The following is a 17,456-nucleotide window of genomic DNA, read 5'->3' as shown; positions in this document are numbered from 1 at the left end:
CCTCAAATACAGGTGTGCCAAGCTTGTAGCGTCAAACGAAGAAGACTTGAGGCTGTTATCGCTGCCAAAAGGGCTTCTCTTTACTGAGTAAAGGGTATGAATAAAAACCTGTTTTCACTTTGTCATTCTGGGTTATTGTGTGTAATCACTTTTAGAATGAGGCTGTTAAGTAAACATTTTCAGAAAGAGTGAAGGTGTTTGAATACTTTCCGGCCCAAGTCACTATTATCATGAGTTAATTGATACATTTTTCTTGTAACCACTAACATTCCAGTAACAGCGTTCTCCTTCTGTGAAACAGATATTATATGTGGACATGGACATACTTATGTCTACACAAGTCCAAAATGACAGTTATATGTGAGCAGGTAATCCGAACACCAAGCTCACTTTTTAATGACTGGTCTGGACACACAAGATATTGTTTGAATCTAGCTGAAGTGCGCAGTACTATTTATTAGTTGAAGCAAAAGTTCCATTCAAATGTTGTTACAATACATCAATCATGTTGAAAACAAAGGCAGAATAACATAGTGACCCCCACAGTATACATAGTGTACAGTACCCCTAAGTGCTTTGCATGTATAGATGTACAGTCCTAACCACGTAGCAACCTACAAAACAAGACCAATTTCAATTGCTTACATTATAACACCTGAAACTTTTGGTCCTTTCACCATAATGTTTCAATAGAGAATTTAATATGAACCTATAGGCCTATTTTACAAGGGTACAAAGTAGGAGAGTGTGATATACAGCATAGAGATATGGTGACCAACATCTCTGAAGGCAATTCTTGAAACCTGTCCAAGAACAAGCTTTAAAAGACATGAATGTAGACCGTAATTAGCCTTGAAATATCAACCCATACCTTAGAGATCCTACCTGAGGATAATAGCAAGATACATACAACAACTCACTAACGCTTATATAGTTGTCTATAAGAAAAAAGGAGGTAAATGTAAGGCTATGGTTACTGTATAATGACAAGCAGCTGACTGTGAAGCTGAGCCTGTGACCTCTCCACAGTAAAGTGGTCACTCCTCAGTCCTGAGTTTGATGTAGCAATCATAGGAACGCGGAATGCGGCCAAAGCTGGAGCACGCTGGCTCGATGTTGATCTCCTCTGGAGATTTGGTGCCGGTGAAAGTGAAGCGTTGCAGGAGGGAGGTAAAGAAGAGAAAGAGCTCCACTCTAGCCAGAGCCTCCCCAGGACACGCCCGCTTCCCTGAGGGAAAAGAGAAATGAGAGAGGTCATTTGAGCCTATAGCTGAGCCTATAACTCAATTGAAGTTGACCAGAGGTTGTCAGGTTTCTTGTTAAGTTTTTTTAAATGAGTGGGGATATCCAGGCTAGGAAAGGCCCAATCATCTCATATATTTTAATGTTTTTTTGTGGATAGGATAGAGAGATACAGGAAAGTTATTAGGAGAGTGTGCTGAAAAGCAGCGGGTCAGATTCAAACCAAACCCATGCTGGCAGCGGAACATAGTACCTCCAGAGAGGCAGCAGCTTACTGTCGACTGCAAGACCACCCCAGGCCACTAGGTTTCTTGTTTTTAACTCACATAATCCACAAACTACTTGGACCATGATCTTACCCACTCCAAAAGCAAAGAATCCATCATTTTTCTTAAAGACTCCATTTTCATCCAGGAAGTTCTCTGGGTCAAACTCATCTGGGTTTTTAAACAGTTTGGGATCAGCAAGCACAGATGACAGCAGAGGCAGGACCATGGTACCCTGAAAGAATGACAAAATAACACCCATCACTTGCTATGAAAACTGCATGTTGATCCGTAAAATGTCAATCAAAAACAACAGTTCCACCACGTCAAACAAGATACAGTGAGATTGAACATTCAGTGTTTATACAGTTACACAATTGTGGTCACCTCTGGAATGTGGTAGTTGTAGAACTCTGTATCTCTGATCACTTTGTGGGGTACAGAGGTGGGACTGAGGTCCATGTATCGCTGGACTTCGTGAATGACAGCATCCGTGTAGGGCATTTTAACTCTGTCGTCAACCGTGGGCACTCTTGAGCCAATCACCTCATCTATCTCCTTCTGAACACTCTCTTAGGAAGATTTAAGTCACACTTTATAATACGTTGCACTGATACTATGTACGGATTGTTGTTAGAGTTATTACATGTCACACCGTAATAACACATTTTAAACAATTCATAGTCCAGAATGATACTTTTTTGGATAGCAATGTTATCTAATAGATTTAGGAGACTTGGATGCAGGGTAGCCTAGTGGTTAGAGAGTTGGACTAGTAACCGGAAGGTTGCAAGTTCAAATCCCCGAGCTGACAAGGTACAAATCTGTCGTTCTGCCCTTGAACAGGCAGTTAACCCACTGTTCCTAGGCCATCATTGAAAATAAGAATTTGTTCTTAACTGACTTGCCAAGTTAAATAAAGGTACATCTTTTTTACATTTTTTAAAATTGATAAAGACTTGGGTAGCAGGCTACCTTGAATGTGAGGGTACTTTATCATCATCAGAAATGATTGTCTTAGGGTGGATGATGTCGTTTCTGTTCCAGCAGCAAACAGGCTCCATGCAGTCATCACCATATTATCATTGTTGAACTCGGTGTTGGGATCATCTTTCTCCTAAGAGAAGAGAATAAGTCACCATCAGTTATGTAGGTAAACAGCGACATCTGGTGGCTAGTTGTTGCCATCTCCACATACTTATTGCCACTAAATACGTTTGGAAATCAGAGATTGGCCTCTCAATTGTCTATTCACTTATGATAGCCAAACTCACATAAGTGGACATGGAGAGTATCTTAATTCTAGCCACATTCCATATTTTCATAATGTGTAAGAGGTTCAACCTCCAATGTGAGGATCATGCTGTGTTTTCTACCTCCAGCATTTTAACCAGGAAGGCCTCAATGAAGTCCTGAGGTTCAGAGATGTTAAGGGTTTTAAGGCGGATTTCTGCTTGCCCTTGTATGTAAGCTTTGGCCTTGTTTACGATAGCAAACATCTCATGGTGTTTGCCTGGAAAGCACCAAACGATTCTAGGGAACATGTTGTACATCTGAAAGAAAGGGGATGGAAGGGGAGGGGGTTTTGTTAGTGAAAACAATGGCTTGGTCAGCCCAAGACCATTTTGTGCAATTACTGTGATAGACCTTCAGTTTAGCAGGGCGTTGAGAGCAATGGAAGATTCTATGAAAAGAGATGAGCTGAAAAGTTACTGTACCGCTCCAATAGGGCTGCTGAGTACATGGAAGTAGGCATCAACAGCCTTTTGGATGAGCTGAAATATTGGGTCGTCATTTTCAAACCTGTGCCCAAAGACTATGGAGCAGATCACATTGCCAACACAATTGCAAAGCAATTCTTTGGGATTGACAACTGAATCTAGATTAGAGAAGGAAGGCAAGAACACACAGATACTTTTAAAATACCGGATTGGTTATCCATATATAATATTGTGATGGTGAAACTTTTAGAAATAGCTGTGAGAAGCAACAACTACATTTGAATTAAACACTCGATTTTCCATGTATTTTAACGTAAAAATGGTACCTTTCCAATGACATGTTTAGTATTAAAATCTTGCTGAAGATAATACTGAGAATAACCTACCTCTATATTCACCGAAGGCTTTCACCAGCATCTTAGCCTCTTCTTGGACACGTTCTTCGATGCTCCTGCGCCCCATCCCAAAGGTTTTCAGGGTCATCAGCGAGAACCTGCGAAGATCTTTTGATCTCTTCCCACTGCTCACCATCACCCCTACAGTAAACAGTATGACAGACGCACAAAGAGGAAGAATTAGAATAGCATAACATAAACCTAATGTAATGTTTTTTTTTGACTGTGTCAAGGACAATGACACCCACCCACCCACGCCCATTTAAAAAATGCACTGCTTAAAAAAATAAAGGGAACACTTAAACAACACAATGTAACTCCAAGTCAATCACACTTCTGTGAAATCTAACTGTCCACTTTGGAAGCAACACTGATTGACAATACATTTCACATGCTGTTGTGCAAATGGAATAGACAACAGGTGGAAATTATAGGCATTTAGCAAGACACCCCCAATAAAGGAGTGGTTCTGCAAGTGGTGACCAGACCACTTCTCAGTTCCTATGCTTCCTGGCTGATGTTTTGGTCACTTTTGAATGCTGGCGGTGCTTTCACTCTAGTGGTAGCATGAGACAGAGTCTACAACCCACACAAGTGGCTCGGGTAGTGCAGCTCATCCAGGATGGAACATCAATGCGAGCTGTGGCAAGAAGGTTTGCTGTGTCTGTCAGCGTAGTGTCCAGAGCAGGGAGGCGCTACCAGGAGACAGGCCAGTACATCAGGAGACGTGGAGGAGGCCGTAGGAGGGAAACAACCCAGCAGCAGGACCGCTACCTCCACCGGCGCCCTGTGCTCTTCACAGATGAAACCAGGTTCACACTGAGCACGTGACAGACGTGAAAAGTCTGGAGACGCCATGAGAACGTTCTGCTGCCTGCAACATCCTCCAGCATGACTGGTTTGGTATGGTTGTGCAAACCTCACCACCCTCTGGAGAGCCTTACGGTTTAGGGCGGAGCAGTTGCCGTACCAGGCGGTGATACAGCCCAACAGGATGCTCTCGATTGTGCATCTGTAGAAGTGTGTGAGTGCTTTTGGTGACAAGCCAAATTTCTTCAGCCTCCTGAGGTTGAAGAGGCGCTGCTGCGCCTTCTTCACGATGCCGTCTGTGTGAGTGGACCAATTCAGTTTGTCTGTGATGTGTATGCCGAGGAACTTCAAACTTGCTACCCTCTCCACTACTGTTCCATCGATGTGGATAGGGGGGTGTTCCCTCTGCTGTTTCCTGAAGTCCACAATCATCTCCTTAGTTTTGTTGACGTTGAGTGTGAGGTTATTTTCCTGACACCACACTCCAAGGGCCCTCACCTCCTCCCTGTAGGCCGTCTCGTCGTTGTTGGTAATCAAGCCTACCACTGTTGTGTCGTCCGCAAACTTGATGATTGAGTTGGAGGCGTGTGTGGCCACGCAGTCGTGGGTGAACAGGGAGTACAGGAGAGGGCTCAGAACGCACCCTTGTGGGGCCCCAGTGTTGCGGATCAGCGGGGAGGAGATGTTGTTGCCTACCCTCACCACCCGGGGGCGGCCCGTCAGGAAGTCCAGTACCCAGTTGCACAGGGCGGGGTCGAAACCCAGGGTCTCGAGCTTGATGATGAGCTTGGAGGGTACTATGGTGTTGAATGCCGAGCTGTAGTCGATGAACAGCATTCTCACATAGGTATTCCTCTTGTCCAGATGGGTTAGGGCAGTGTGCAGTGTGGTTGAGATTGCATCGTCTGTGGACCTATTTGGGCGGTAAGCAAATTGGAGTGGGTCTAGGGTGTCAGGTAGGGTGGAGGTTATATGGTCCTTGACTAGTCTCTCAAAGCACTTCATGATGACGGAAGTGAGTGCTACAGGGCGGTAGTCATTTAGCTCAGTTACCTTAGCTTTCTTGGGAACAGGAACAATGGTGGCCCTCTTGAAGCATGTAGGAACAGCAGACTGGTATAGGGATTGATTGAATATGTCCGTAAACACACCGGCCAGCTGGACTGCGCATGCTCTGAGGGCGCGGCTGGGGATGCCGTCTGGGCCTGCAGCCTTGCAAGGGTTAACACGTTTAAATGTCTTACTCACCTCGGCTGCAGTGAAGGAGAGTTCGCATGTTTTCGTTGCAGGCCGTGTCAGTGGCACTGTATTGTCCTCAAAGCGGGCAAAAAAGTTATTTCGTCTGCCTGGGAGCAAGACATCCTGGTCCGTGACTGGGCTGGATTTCTTCTTGTAGTCCGTGATTGACTGTAGACCCTGCCACATGCCTCTTGTGTCTGAGCCGTTGAATTGAGATTCTACTTTGTCTCTGTACTGACGCTTAGCTTGTTTGATAGCCTTGCGGAGGGAATAGCTGCACTGTTTGTATTCAGTCATGTTACCAGTCACCTTGCCCTGATTAAAAGCAGTGGTTCGCGCTTTCAGTTTCACGCGAATGCTGCCATCAATCTACGGTTTCTGGTTAGGGAATGTTTTAATCGTTGCTATGGGAACGACATCTGCAACACCCGTTCTAATGAACTCGCACACCGAATCAGCGTATTCGTCAATATTGTTATCTGACGCAATACGAAACATATCCCAGTCCACGTGATGGAAGCAGTCTTGGAGTGTGGAGTCAGCTTGGTCGGACCAGCGTTGGACAGACCTCAGCGTGGGAGCCTCTTGTTTTAGTTTCTGTCTGTAGGCAGGGATCAACAAAATGGAGTCGTGGTCAGCTTTTCCGAAAGGGGGGCGGGGCAGCAGGGCCTTATATGCGTCGTGGAAGTTAGAGTAACAATGATCCAAGGTTTTTCCACCCCTGGTTGCGCAATCGATATGCTGATAAAATTTAGGGAGTCTTGTTTTCAGGATTAGCCTTGTTAAAATCCCCAGCTCCAATGAATGCAGTCTCCGGATAAATGGATTCCAGTTTGCAAAGAGTCAAATAAAGTTCGTTCAGAGCCATCAATGTGTCTGCTTGGGGGGGGGATATATACTGCTGTGATTATTATCGAAGAGAATTCTCTTGGTAGATAATGCGGTCTACATTTGATTGTGAGGAATTCTAAATCAGGTGAACAGAGGGATTTGAGTTCCTGTATGTTTCGTCATCACACCATGTCTCGTTAGCCATAAGGCATATGCCCCCGCCCCTCTTCTTACCAGAAAGATGTTTGTTTCTGTCGGCGCGATGCGTGGAGAAACCTGCTGGCTGCACCGCCTCGGATAGCGTCTCTCCAGTGAGCCATGTTTCCATGAAGCAAAGAACGTTACAGTCTCTGATGTCCCTCTGGAATGCTACCCTTGCTCGGATTTCATCAACCTTGTTGTCAAGAGACTGGACATTGGCGAGAAGAATGCTAGGGAGTGGTGCACGATGTGCCCGTCTCCGGAGTCTGACCAGAAGACCGCCTCGTTTCCCTCTTTTTCTGAGTCGTTTTTTTGGGTCGCTGCATGGGATCCATTCAGTTGTCCTGTTTGAAAGGCAGAACACAGGATCCGCGTCGCGAAAAACATATTCTTGGTCGTACTGATGGTGAGTTGACGCTGATCTTATATTCAGTAGTTCTTCTCGACTGTATGTAATGAAACTTAAGATGACCTGGGGTACTATTGTAAGAAATAACACGTAAAAAAACAAAAAAACTGCATAGTTTCCTAGGAACGCGAAGCGAGGCGGCCATCTCTGTCGGCCATCTCTGTCGGCGCCAGACCTCCATGGGTTGATAAATTTGATTTTGTGTGATTTTGTTGTCAGCACATTCAACTATGTAAAGAAAAAAGTATATAATAAGAATATTTCATTCATTCAGATCTAGGATGTGTTATTTTAGTGTTCCCTTTATTTTTTTGAGCAGTGTATATATAAATCACCCACCATATCCTTTAGAGACTGTCATGATCACGGGGTAGTTGGCTCTGCCGCTGAACTCTTCTCCTTGTGTGACAAAAGCATCCTTGATAGCCTGAAAGCCAGAGATCACCACTGCAGGTTCGGAGCCCAGCCATACAGTAAACACTGAGCCATACTTCTTACTGAGCTGAGGAGAGAACAACCACAGGATTATAGTTAGGGAACCAGGACAGTGATGTCTCAGATCCCAGGTTTATATGGAGCACAGCTGACAGTGAAATGATTGTGCCCCCCCCCAAGCCATATTACAACCTGTGTTGTGATAATTTAATTGTTTGCTCCATAACCTTTAAATTCATATGCCTTGTGATATATAGGCCTAAAGGTCGAGCAAATAAAAAGATAATTCAACCACACCTGTAAGTGAGGACTTGGTGGACTGTATATTCTGTAGGTTAGGTTTACTTTATGTGTTCGCTCCCTTGTGCTGGTTGTAACATCCACAGTTATTTAGATTGCTTATGTTTATAAGAACTGTGTCACGCCCTGCTCTTAGTATTTTGTGTTTTCTTTGTAGTGTAGTATAGTTGTCTAGGTAAGTCTATGGTTGCCTAGAGTGGTTCTCAGAGGCACGTGTTTATCGTTGTCTCTGATTGGGAACCATATTTAGGCAGCCATATTCTTTGAGTGTTTCGTGGGTGATTGTTCCTGTCTCTGTGTTTGTTTGCACCAGATAGGGCTGTTTAGGTTTTTCACGTTACGTTTAGTGTTTTTGTATTTTTCGTCATTATCTTCATTAAAGATGTATGAAGATAACAACGCTGCATTTTGGTCCTCCTCTCTTTCACCGGAAGAAAACCTTAACAGAATCACCCACCACAACAGGACCAAGTGGCGTGGTGACAGGCAGCGGCAGCAGGAGCAACGAAGTCTGGATTATACGACATGGGAGGAAATAGACAGGTGGGCGGTCGACCCAGGGAGAATGCCGGAGCCCGCCTGGGATTCGCTGGAGCAGTGTGAGGAACGTTATAGGAGAATGGAGTTGGAGAGACGAACACGGCGGCGCGGATGGAAGCCCGAGAGTCAGCCCCAAACATTTATTGGGGGGAGACACAGGGAGAGTGTGGCAGAGTCAGGAGTCAGACCTGAGCCAACTCCCCCTGTTTATCGTAAGGAGCCAATGAGGAAACCAGAACCAGAGCCGGTGTTGGAGGTGAGTGAAGCAGAGACTGTGAAGGAGTTAATGGGGAAATTGGAGGAGAGAGTTATGAGGGAGTTGCTGTTTTGGTGCATGAGGCCCGGAATTCGCCCAACAGAGCGTGTCGGGGATTTGATGGCACCTGGTTCAGCTCACCAAACTCGTCCTGAGGTGCGTGCTAGTAGGCTGGTGAAGATTGTGCCAGCCTCACGCACCAGGCCTCCTGTGCACCTCCATAGCCTTGCACGTCCTGTGCCAGCTCAGCGCTACAGTGCGCCTAGCAGTGCTAACTGTGGCGGGCGTGGTACTGATCAGGCACCGTGTTATGCGGTGGAACGCACGGTGTCTCCAGTACGCGTGCTTAGCCCGGTACACTACATCTTAGCTCCTCACATCTGCCCGGGCTAGGGTGAAGATCCAGCCAGGGCGGTTGGTGCCAGCCCTGCTCTCAAGATCTTCAGTACGCCTTCACGGTCCGGTCCATCCTGTGCCACCTCCACACACCAGCCCTCCGGTGGCAGCTCCCCGCACCAGGCTTCCTGTGCGTGTCCTCGGCCCAGTACCACCAGTGCCAGCACCACACATCAGGCCTACAGTGCGCCTCGCCTGTCCAGCGCTGCCAGAGCCTTCCTCCTCTACAGCGCTGTCGGAGCCTTCCTCCTCTCCAGCACTGCCGGAGTCTCCCGCCTGTTCAGCACTGCCTGAGCTGCCAGTCTGCAAGGAGCTGCCAGTCTGCAAGGAGCTGCCAGTCTGCAAGGAGCTGCTAGTCTGCAAGGAGCTGCCAGAGCCGCCAGTCTGCAAGGAGCGGCCAGAGCCGCCAGTCTGCAAGGAGCTGCCAGAGCCGCCAGTCTGCAAGGAGCGGCCAGAGCCGCCAGTCTGCATGGAGCCAGAGCCGCCAGTCTGCATGGAGCAGCCAGAGCCGCCAGTCTGCATGGAGCAGCCAGAGCCGCCAGTCTGCATGGAGCAGCCAGAGCCGCCAGTCTGCATGGATCAGCCAGAGCCGCCAGTTAGCCAGGATCTTCCAGATCCGCCAGGATCCCCCATTCAGAAATAGTAAAAAATAAAATAAAGCCCTGGAATGAGTAGGTGTGTCCAAACTTTTAACTGGTACTGTATATCTGAATTATGGAAGACAAGCATCATCATTTTGAATTCCGCAAAGTGAGGTTGGAACAATGTCATACTCGTTTGGACCAGACAGCATCAGACAGATGGCCTACAACTAGAGAGACAGAATGTTTTTGGCAACCACAAATCTGTTCAACCGAAAGTTCATCTACAATATCATGTATAATATCACATTATGCAAAAAGTCCAAATTTGGCAAGGTGTGACGTTAATTGTTAGTTTGTACTTCATTTTCATCACTGCATTTTACAGTAGTAGTAGAAAATGCACAAAGGCTGTGGGTTTGAGCATGCAAACCAACACATGCACAAACAAGCAAATACAGTACCAGTCAAAAATTGACACCTACTCATTCAAGGGTTTTTCTTTAATTGTATTCTTTTCTACATTGTAGAATAATAGTGAAGACATCAAAACTATGAAATAACACATATGGAATCATGTGGTAACCAAAAAAGTGTTCAATCAAAATATATATTTTAGATTTTACAAAGTAGCCACCATTTGCCTTGATGACAGCTTTGCACACTCTTGGCATTATCTTGACCAGCTTTATGAGATAGTCACCTGGAATGCATTGTAAGTCGCTTTGGATAAAAGCGTCTGTGTGCATTATTATTAAAATCTTGATAAGAAGTCAAATGAAATTCTAAAGATAAGAAGGAAAGAAATTCTACAAATGAATTAGTTTGAGCCAATCAGTTCTATTGTGACAAGATAGGGGTGGTATACAGAAGATAACCCTATTTGGTAAAATACCTAGTCCATATTATGGCAAGATCAACTCAAATAATCAAAGAGAAACGACAGTCCATCATTACTTTGAGACATGAAGGTCAGTCAAAACAGAAAATGTCCTTGTCACAACACAACTGATTGGCTCAAAGAAGAAGGAAAGAAATTCCACAAATTAATTGATGTAATCATATATATACACACACACACACACACTTTTTCAGTTCTCAAATACATGCATGTAGTATACTTTGAATGAATATTGAACCAAGAGGGGCAATTCAATAAAAATGTACAGGCTGGTAACTAAGCAGTCACATGAAAATACTGAACTGCTTTGTTGCTACAGTAACCAACACAGAAAATAATGTAAAACAATAATAATCTAGCCTACATTTAGCTTGTATTAATGCAAATAATATTTTTTTGCCAAGTTCTGTGGAAAATTAATTAAATGGATATCCCATTCTACACCTGATTCTGCATCTTTGACCTAACCTTGCCCACTGATCTAGCTCAAGTATTTCACTGACCTCCATGTAGAGCTTGTATGGCGCTTTCACATCCATTCGTAACAAGTTACCAAGCAGAGGAATCGATGCAGGACCAGGAGGCAAACGTGAGTTGCTTTGTTTGCCTCGATTCATCCACAATAATATAATAACGACACATCCGATTACAATAGACACAAAGTTTGTCTGCAAAATATGAAGTACATCCATCTTCAGTAGAGTCGAGGACATTGATCACCTACAGAGTTAGGAAAGCTTTATGCTGTACCAGGTCAGAGCCTTCTACTGCAAAAAGTGGATAGAAGTTGAAGTTGTGCAATAGTTTGCACAGTTGTGAGTTTCATCAGTGATGATTCATTATATTGACAAGAAAGCCGAGTGACCCCGCAAATATTGTGCAGTGTTGCCAACTCCTCAGTAAGGAAAGTAGCTATTCGCTGTCCATGTCGGAGAGAGGAATAACACAGTGGGAGAGACAGAAAGTGAGTAAAAAACACCCTAAATATGTTTAGAAATACAAATTAACTTTCTATCGATTCTTGTTTTTTTAATGTAACAATTCCAACCCTCCTCCTTTATCCGGACTTAGGACCAGCAAAAGTGACCCAAAAGAGACACTCTGGCGGAGTTACATCGTTTTTCATATTTTATTTAATTTGGTTTGGTTTTTAACCTTATGGTCCACTTAGGAGCCTACAACAAGTCACAGTAAAACATGAACATTTTTAACCATAACATTTGTTACATTTTTATTTGTATAAAATCTACATTAACAATCTAAATGGACCAAAAAAAAAAAAAAAAGAGACGATAGAAAAAACTGTCAATGGCAATGTGAGAAAATGATGGTGACTATTCTGGCTCTAATTCAGGTTAGCTGCTCTGACTGCAGCTGGGAAGGACTGCTGCGCGAGGACTGGGCCGCCTGTGAGTGCTGTGGACAGGGGTGGGGCCCATGGCAGCACCTTGTCACGCCCTGGCCATAGAGAGGCTTTTATTCTCTATTTTGGTTAGGCCAGGGTGTGACTAGGGTGGGCATTCTATGTTTCTTTATTCTATGTTTTTTATTTCTTTGTTTTTGGCCGGGTATGGTTCTCAATCAGGGACAGCTGTCTATTGTTGTCTCTGATTGAGAACCATACTTAGGTAGCTCTTGCCCACATGGGTTTTGTTGGTAGTTGTTTTCTGTTGAGTGTTTGTATCTGCACCAGACAGAACTGTTTCGGTTTCGTTCGTTCACTTTGTTGTTTTTTGTATTTTCAGTGATCTATTCCTATTAAACAATATGAACACATACCACGCTGCACCTTGGTCCTCACTTTCTTCCACCAACGGCCGTTACTCACCCGCTGCTCATCCGTCTCCAATAACACCAGAAAAAATTGCTAGAGTTGTCGCTTGTCGCTTTTCTGAAAATGTGTCGCTAGAGGGGTCTTAATACTCGCTAAATATAGCAACAACGTCGCTACATTGGCAACACTGATATTGGGGGTGTTATATTAAGATGGACCGGTTTGAACCTGGCAATGACTCGGCACATCATGGAGCGAAAGTGGGGAGGGAGGAGCACCTTTCTCAAATCAAAAAGTTATATGTGCCGCTCGGCCATGTTGTCAACAAGGCAGCTAGGAACAAGTAAAAGAAGTCAAATCAAATCACATCAAATTTTATTTGTAACATACACATGGTTAGCAGATGTTAATGCGAGTGTAGCGAAATGCTTGTGCTTCTAGTTCCGACAATGCAGTAATAACCAACAAGTAATCTAACTAACAATTCCAAAACTACTGTCGTATACACAGTGTAAGGGGATAAAGAATATGTACATAAAGATATATGAATGAGTGATGGTGCAGAGCAGCATAGGCTCTACAGTAGATGGTATCGAGTACAGTATATACATATGAGATGAGTATGTAAACAAAGTGGCATAGTTAAAGTGGCTAGTGATACATGTATTACATAAGGATGCAGTAGATGATATAGAGTGCAGTATATACATATGCATATGAGATGAATAATGTAGGGTATGTAAACATTCTATTAGGTAGCATTGTTTAAAGTGGCTAGTGATATATTTTACATCATTTCCCATCAATTCCCATTATTAAAGTGGCTGGAGTTGAGTCAGTGTCAGTGTGTTGGCAGCAGCCACTCAATGTTAGTGTTGGCTGTTTAACAGTCTGATGGCCTTGAAGATAGAAGCTGTTTTTCAGTCTCTCGGTCCCAGCTTTGATGCACCTGTACTGACCTCGCCTTCTGGATGATAGCGGGGTGAACAGGCAGTGGCTCGGGTGGTTGTTGTCCTTGATGATCTTTATGGCCTTCCTGTAACATTGGGTGGTGTAGGTGTCCTGGAGGGCAGGTAGTTTGCCCCCGGTGATGCGTTGTGCAGACCTCACTACCCTCTGGAGAGCCTTACGGTTATGGGCGGAGCAGTTGCCGTACCAGGCGGTGATACAGCCCGCCAGGATGCTCTCGATTGTGCATCTGTAGAAGTTTGTGAGTGGTTTTGGTGACAAGCCGAATTTCTTCAGCCTCCTGAGATTGAAGAGGCGCTGCTGCGCCTTCTTCACGATGCTGTCTGTGTGAGTGGACCAATTCAGTTTGTCTGTGATGTGTATGCCGAGGAACTTAAAACTTACTACCCTCTCCACTACTGTTCCATCGATGTGGATAGGGGGGTGATCCCTCTGCTGTTTCCTGAAGTCCACAATCATCTCCTTAGTTTTGTTGACGTTGAGTGTGAGGTTATTTTCCTGACACCACACTCCGAGGGCCCTCACCTCCTCCCTGTAGGCCGTCTTGTCGTTGTTGGTAATCAAGCCTACCACTGTTGTGTCGTCCGCAAACTTGATGATTGAGTTGGAGGCGTGCGTGACTATACAGTCATGGGTGAAAAGCGAGTACAGGAGAGGGCTCAGAACGCACACTAGGGAGTCTTGTTTTCAGATTAGCCTTGTTAAAATCCCCAGCTCCAATGAATGCAGCGTCAGGATGTGTGGATTCCAGTTTGCAAAGAGTCAAATAAAGTTCGTTCAGAGCCATCGATGTGTCTGCTTGGGGGGGAATATATACGGCTGTGATTATAATCGAAGAGAATTCTCTTGGTAGATAATGCGGTCGACATTTGATTGTGAGGAATTCTAAATCAGGTGAACAGAAGGATTTGAGTTTCTGTATGTTTCTTTGATCACACCACGTCTCGTTAGCCATAAGGCATACGCCCCCGCCCCTCTTCTTACCAGAAAGATGTTTGTTTCTGTCTGCGCGATGCGTGGAGAAACCAGCTGGCTGCACCGCCTCCAATAGCGTCTCTCCAGTGAGCCATGTTTCCGTGAAGCAAAGAACGTTAGAGTTTCTGATGTCCCTCTGGAATGCTACCCTTGCTCGGATTTCATCAACCTTGTTGTCAAGAGACTGGACATTGGTGAGAAGAATGCTAGGGAGTGGTGCACGATGTGCCCGTCTCCGGAGTCTGACCAGAAGACCGCCTCGTTTCCCTCTTTTACGGAATCGTTTTTTTGGGTCGCCGCATGGGATCCATTCCGTTGTCCTGGTTGAAAGGCAGAACACAGGATCTGCGTCGCGAAAATCATATTCTTGGTCGTACTGATGGTGAGTTGATGCTGATCTTATATTCAGTAGTTCTTCTCGACTGTATGTAATGAAACCTAAGATGACCTGGGGTACTAATGTAAGAAATAACAAGTAAAAAAATAGTTTCCTAGGAACGCGAAGCGAGGCGGCCATCTCTGTCGGCGCCGGAAGTGATGTCCCGCTATGACCTCTACAGAGTCACCAAACTAGCTAAAGGACAATATAGGAATAAAGTAGAATCATATTACAGAGGCTCCAACGCCCTACGGTACATTATGGATTACAAAACGAAGACCCAGCCGTGATCTGCCCAATGATGCCTCTCTACCAGACAAATTCAATGTATTTTATGCACGCTTTGATAATAACATTGTTTCGGGTATGAGGGCCGCCACAGACCCAGAAGATTGGGTGATCTCACTCTCCGAGGCCGATGTGAGTAAAGTCTTTAATCAGGTGAACACCCTCAAGGCCCAATGGTATTCCACGGTGCTTTGTCAGAGAATGCGCAGAACAGCTGGCAGGCATATTTACAGTAATTTCAACCTCCTGGTGTCACAGTCCACACATTTTAAGATGACCACCATCATTCCTGTTCCCAAGAACTCTAATGCTTCATGCCACAATGACTAATGCCCTGTAGCACATGAAGTGCTTTGAGTGGCTGGTTATGGCACACATCAACTCCATCATCCTAGACACCATAGACCCACTCCAATTTGCATACTGCCCCAACAGATGCATAGACGACGCAATCTCAATTGCTCTCCACACTGCCCTCACCCACCTAGAATAGATTAATACAGCTCAGTGTTTAACACCATTGTCCCCTCCACGCTATTCACCAAGCTTAGGACACTGGAACTGAACACCACTCTCTGCAACTGGATCCTCGACTTCCCGACGAGCCGACCACGCTGACCCTCAACACGGGGGCCCCACAGGGGTGTGTGCTTAGTCCCCTCACGTACTCCCTGTTGACCCATAACTGCGTGGCCATGCACAACTCCAACACCATCATCAAGTTTGCTGATGACACGACAGTGGTAGGTCTGATCACCGGCAACGATGAGACAGCCTACAGGTAGGAGGTTGGTGCCCTGGCAGTGTGGTGCCGGAACAACAACCTCTCCCTCACCGTCAGTAAGACCAAGGTGTTGATCATGGACTACAGGAAATGGTGAGGGTTGAGCACGCCCCCATCCACATCGACAGGGCTGCAGTGAAGTGGGTCGAGAGCGTCAAAGTTTGTTGGTGTCCAAATCACTAAAGACTTCTTCACGCACAGTCAGATCTTGGAGTAGACAGATCTTGGTAACAGGTCTGTCCAGTTCTCCTCTTCTAGTTTTCAGTCTCACAGACCGGACCAGACCCTTCTTGTCAGGGTAGGATTCCAACACCTTTCCCATCAGCCACATACCTCTTGGAGCAGTAGGATTCATGATGACTAGTTTTCCCACGGAAAAACATTTCTTATGTTTGTTCCACTTCTGTCTTTCTTGTAACAATGGTAGGTACTCTTTCACCCATTGTTTCCAGTATAGATTACCCAGGTACTGAACTTGTCTCCACCTCCTTCTGGTGTAGAGATCACAGTCTTGAAACAGTCTAGGAGCAAGAAGTGGTTTTCCCCTTCAAAAGCAGTAAGTGGTTTGGAGCGTGTGCATCCAAATCATTTGGATCATCTGAGGGTTTTCTGATGGGACAGTCAATTAGAATTGCCGCTGCTTCACACAAAATGGTTTGAATTTAGTATAGCACTTTCCTCACAAGATGAATAAGATGCTCCCACATTCCACATGATGCGAACCAGTAAATCTGTCATCTTCTGTTCACCAACCTTCTGTCTTGTCTTTGGCCATGCCGGATTAAGTGATAAAATATGCTATTCTATAAAATCCTTTCTCTGTAATTAATATTACCTGATTGAGCTAATCGTGTAAATGTAATTAACTGTCATGTATTGTCATATATTGTCATGTCTTGTCCCTGTGCTTTCTCTTCTCTTCGTTTCCCCCTGCTGGTCGTATTAGGTTTCTTTCTCTCTCTTTATCGTTCCGTTCCTGCTCCCAGCTGTTCCTCATTCTCCTAACGACCTCGTTTACTCTCTCACACCTGTCCCCTATTTTGCCCTCTGATTAGGTCTCTATTTCTCTCTCGGTTTCTGCCTCTGTCCTTGTCGGATTCTTGTTTGCTGTGTCCTTGTTCTGTCCTGTCGTGTTTTGCCTTTTCATCAGATGCTGCGTGTGAGCAGGTGTCTCTGTCCGCTACGGCCCGCGCCTACCCGAAGGGACCTGCAGTCTGTTGCCGCTTGTCCTGCAATTCTCCTCAACAACTAGAGGATTTATGTTTTCCCTGTTTGGACATCTCCTGTAAAGGATTGAGGATTATGTTTTCCCTGTTTGGACTTTAATAAACTCAGTTTCTGTTAAGTCGCTTTTGGGTCCTCACTCACCTGCATAACAGAAGAATCCGACCAAGAATGGACCCAGCGACTACGGATCCTCGCTACTCAGCCGTCGAGATCCAGGGAGCGATGCTCGGCAGACACGAGCAGGAATTGTCTGCTGCTCGGCATGCCGTTGAGACCCTGGCCGCTCAGGTCTCCGACCTCTCAAAACATTTTCACAATCTCCGTCTCGATCCACCAGCTACTTCCTGGGCTTCCGAGTCTCCGGAGCCCAGAATTAATAACCCACCGTGTTACTCTGGGCAGCCCACTGAATGCCGCTCGTTTCTCACCCAGTGTGATATTGTGTTCTCTCTCCAGCCCAACACATACTCAAGGGGTAGAGCTCGTATCGCCTACGTCATATCTCTCCTTACTGGACTGGCTCGTGAGTGGGGCACG

At 45.4% G+C, this 17,456-nt stretch overlaps 1 protein-coding gene across 1 annotated transcript; it reads right to left on the bottom strand.

Moving 5' to 3' along the window:
• Positions 1–436: 436 nt before the first annotated feature.
• On the bottom strand, positions 437–11,320 carry LOC123993010 (cytochrome P450 2M1). Its single transcript, XM_046294737.1, has 9 exons — positions 11,027–11,320; positions 7,454–7,616; positions 3,616–3,765; positions 3,227–3,387; positions 2,885–3,061; positions 2,484–2,625; positions 1,896–2,080; positions 1,602–1,743; positions 437–1,228 (listed from the first exon to the last, which is right to left on the bottom strand). The coding sequence occupies exons 1-9, from the start codon at positions 11,234–11,236 to the stop codon at positions 1,038–1,040; spliced, it is 1,521 nt and encodes a 506-aa protein (XP_046150693.1). The 5' UTR covers positions 11,237–11,320; the 3' UTR covers positions 437–1,037.
• Positions 11,321–17,456: the final 6,136 nt, after the last annotated feature.

Source organism: Oncorhynchus gorbuscha, linkage group LG13, assembly GCF_021184085.1.
Source record: "Oncorhynchus gorbuscha isolate QuinsamMale2020 ecotype Even-year linkage group LG13, OgorEven_v1.0, whole genome shotgun sequence".
NCBI classification, from domain to species: Eukaryota; Metazoa; Chordata; class Actinopteri; order Salmoniformes; family Salmonidae; genus Oncorhynchus; species Oncorhynchus gorbuscha.
The sequence above is the reverse complement of the archived record's forward strand: the minus strand, read 5'-3'. Positions and strand labels throughout refer to the sequence as shown.

What these genes read in the sequence shown, in the direction of transcription:
- LOC123993010 (XM_046294737.1), bottom strand. Translation starts at nt 11,236, where the DNA reads ATGTCCTCGACTCTACTGAAGATGGATGTACTTCATATTTTGCAGACA. An exon ending in AGCCTTCGGTGAATATAGAG is followed by an intron (nt 3,388 to 3,615) that starts GTAGGTTATTCT and finishes TCTCTAATCTAG; the next exon opens with ATTCAGTTGTCAATCCCAAA. An exon ending in TCCTGGTTAAAATGCTGGAG is followed by an intron (nt 2,626 to 2,884) that starts GTAGAAAACACA and finishes CTCTTCTCTTAG; the next exon opens with GAGAAAGATGATCCCAACAC.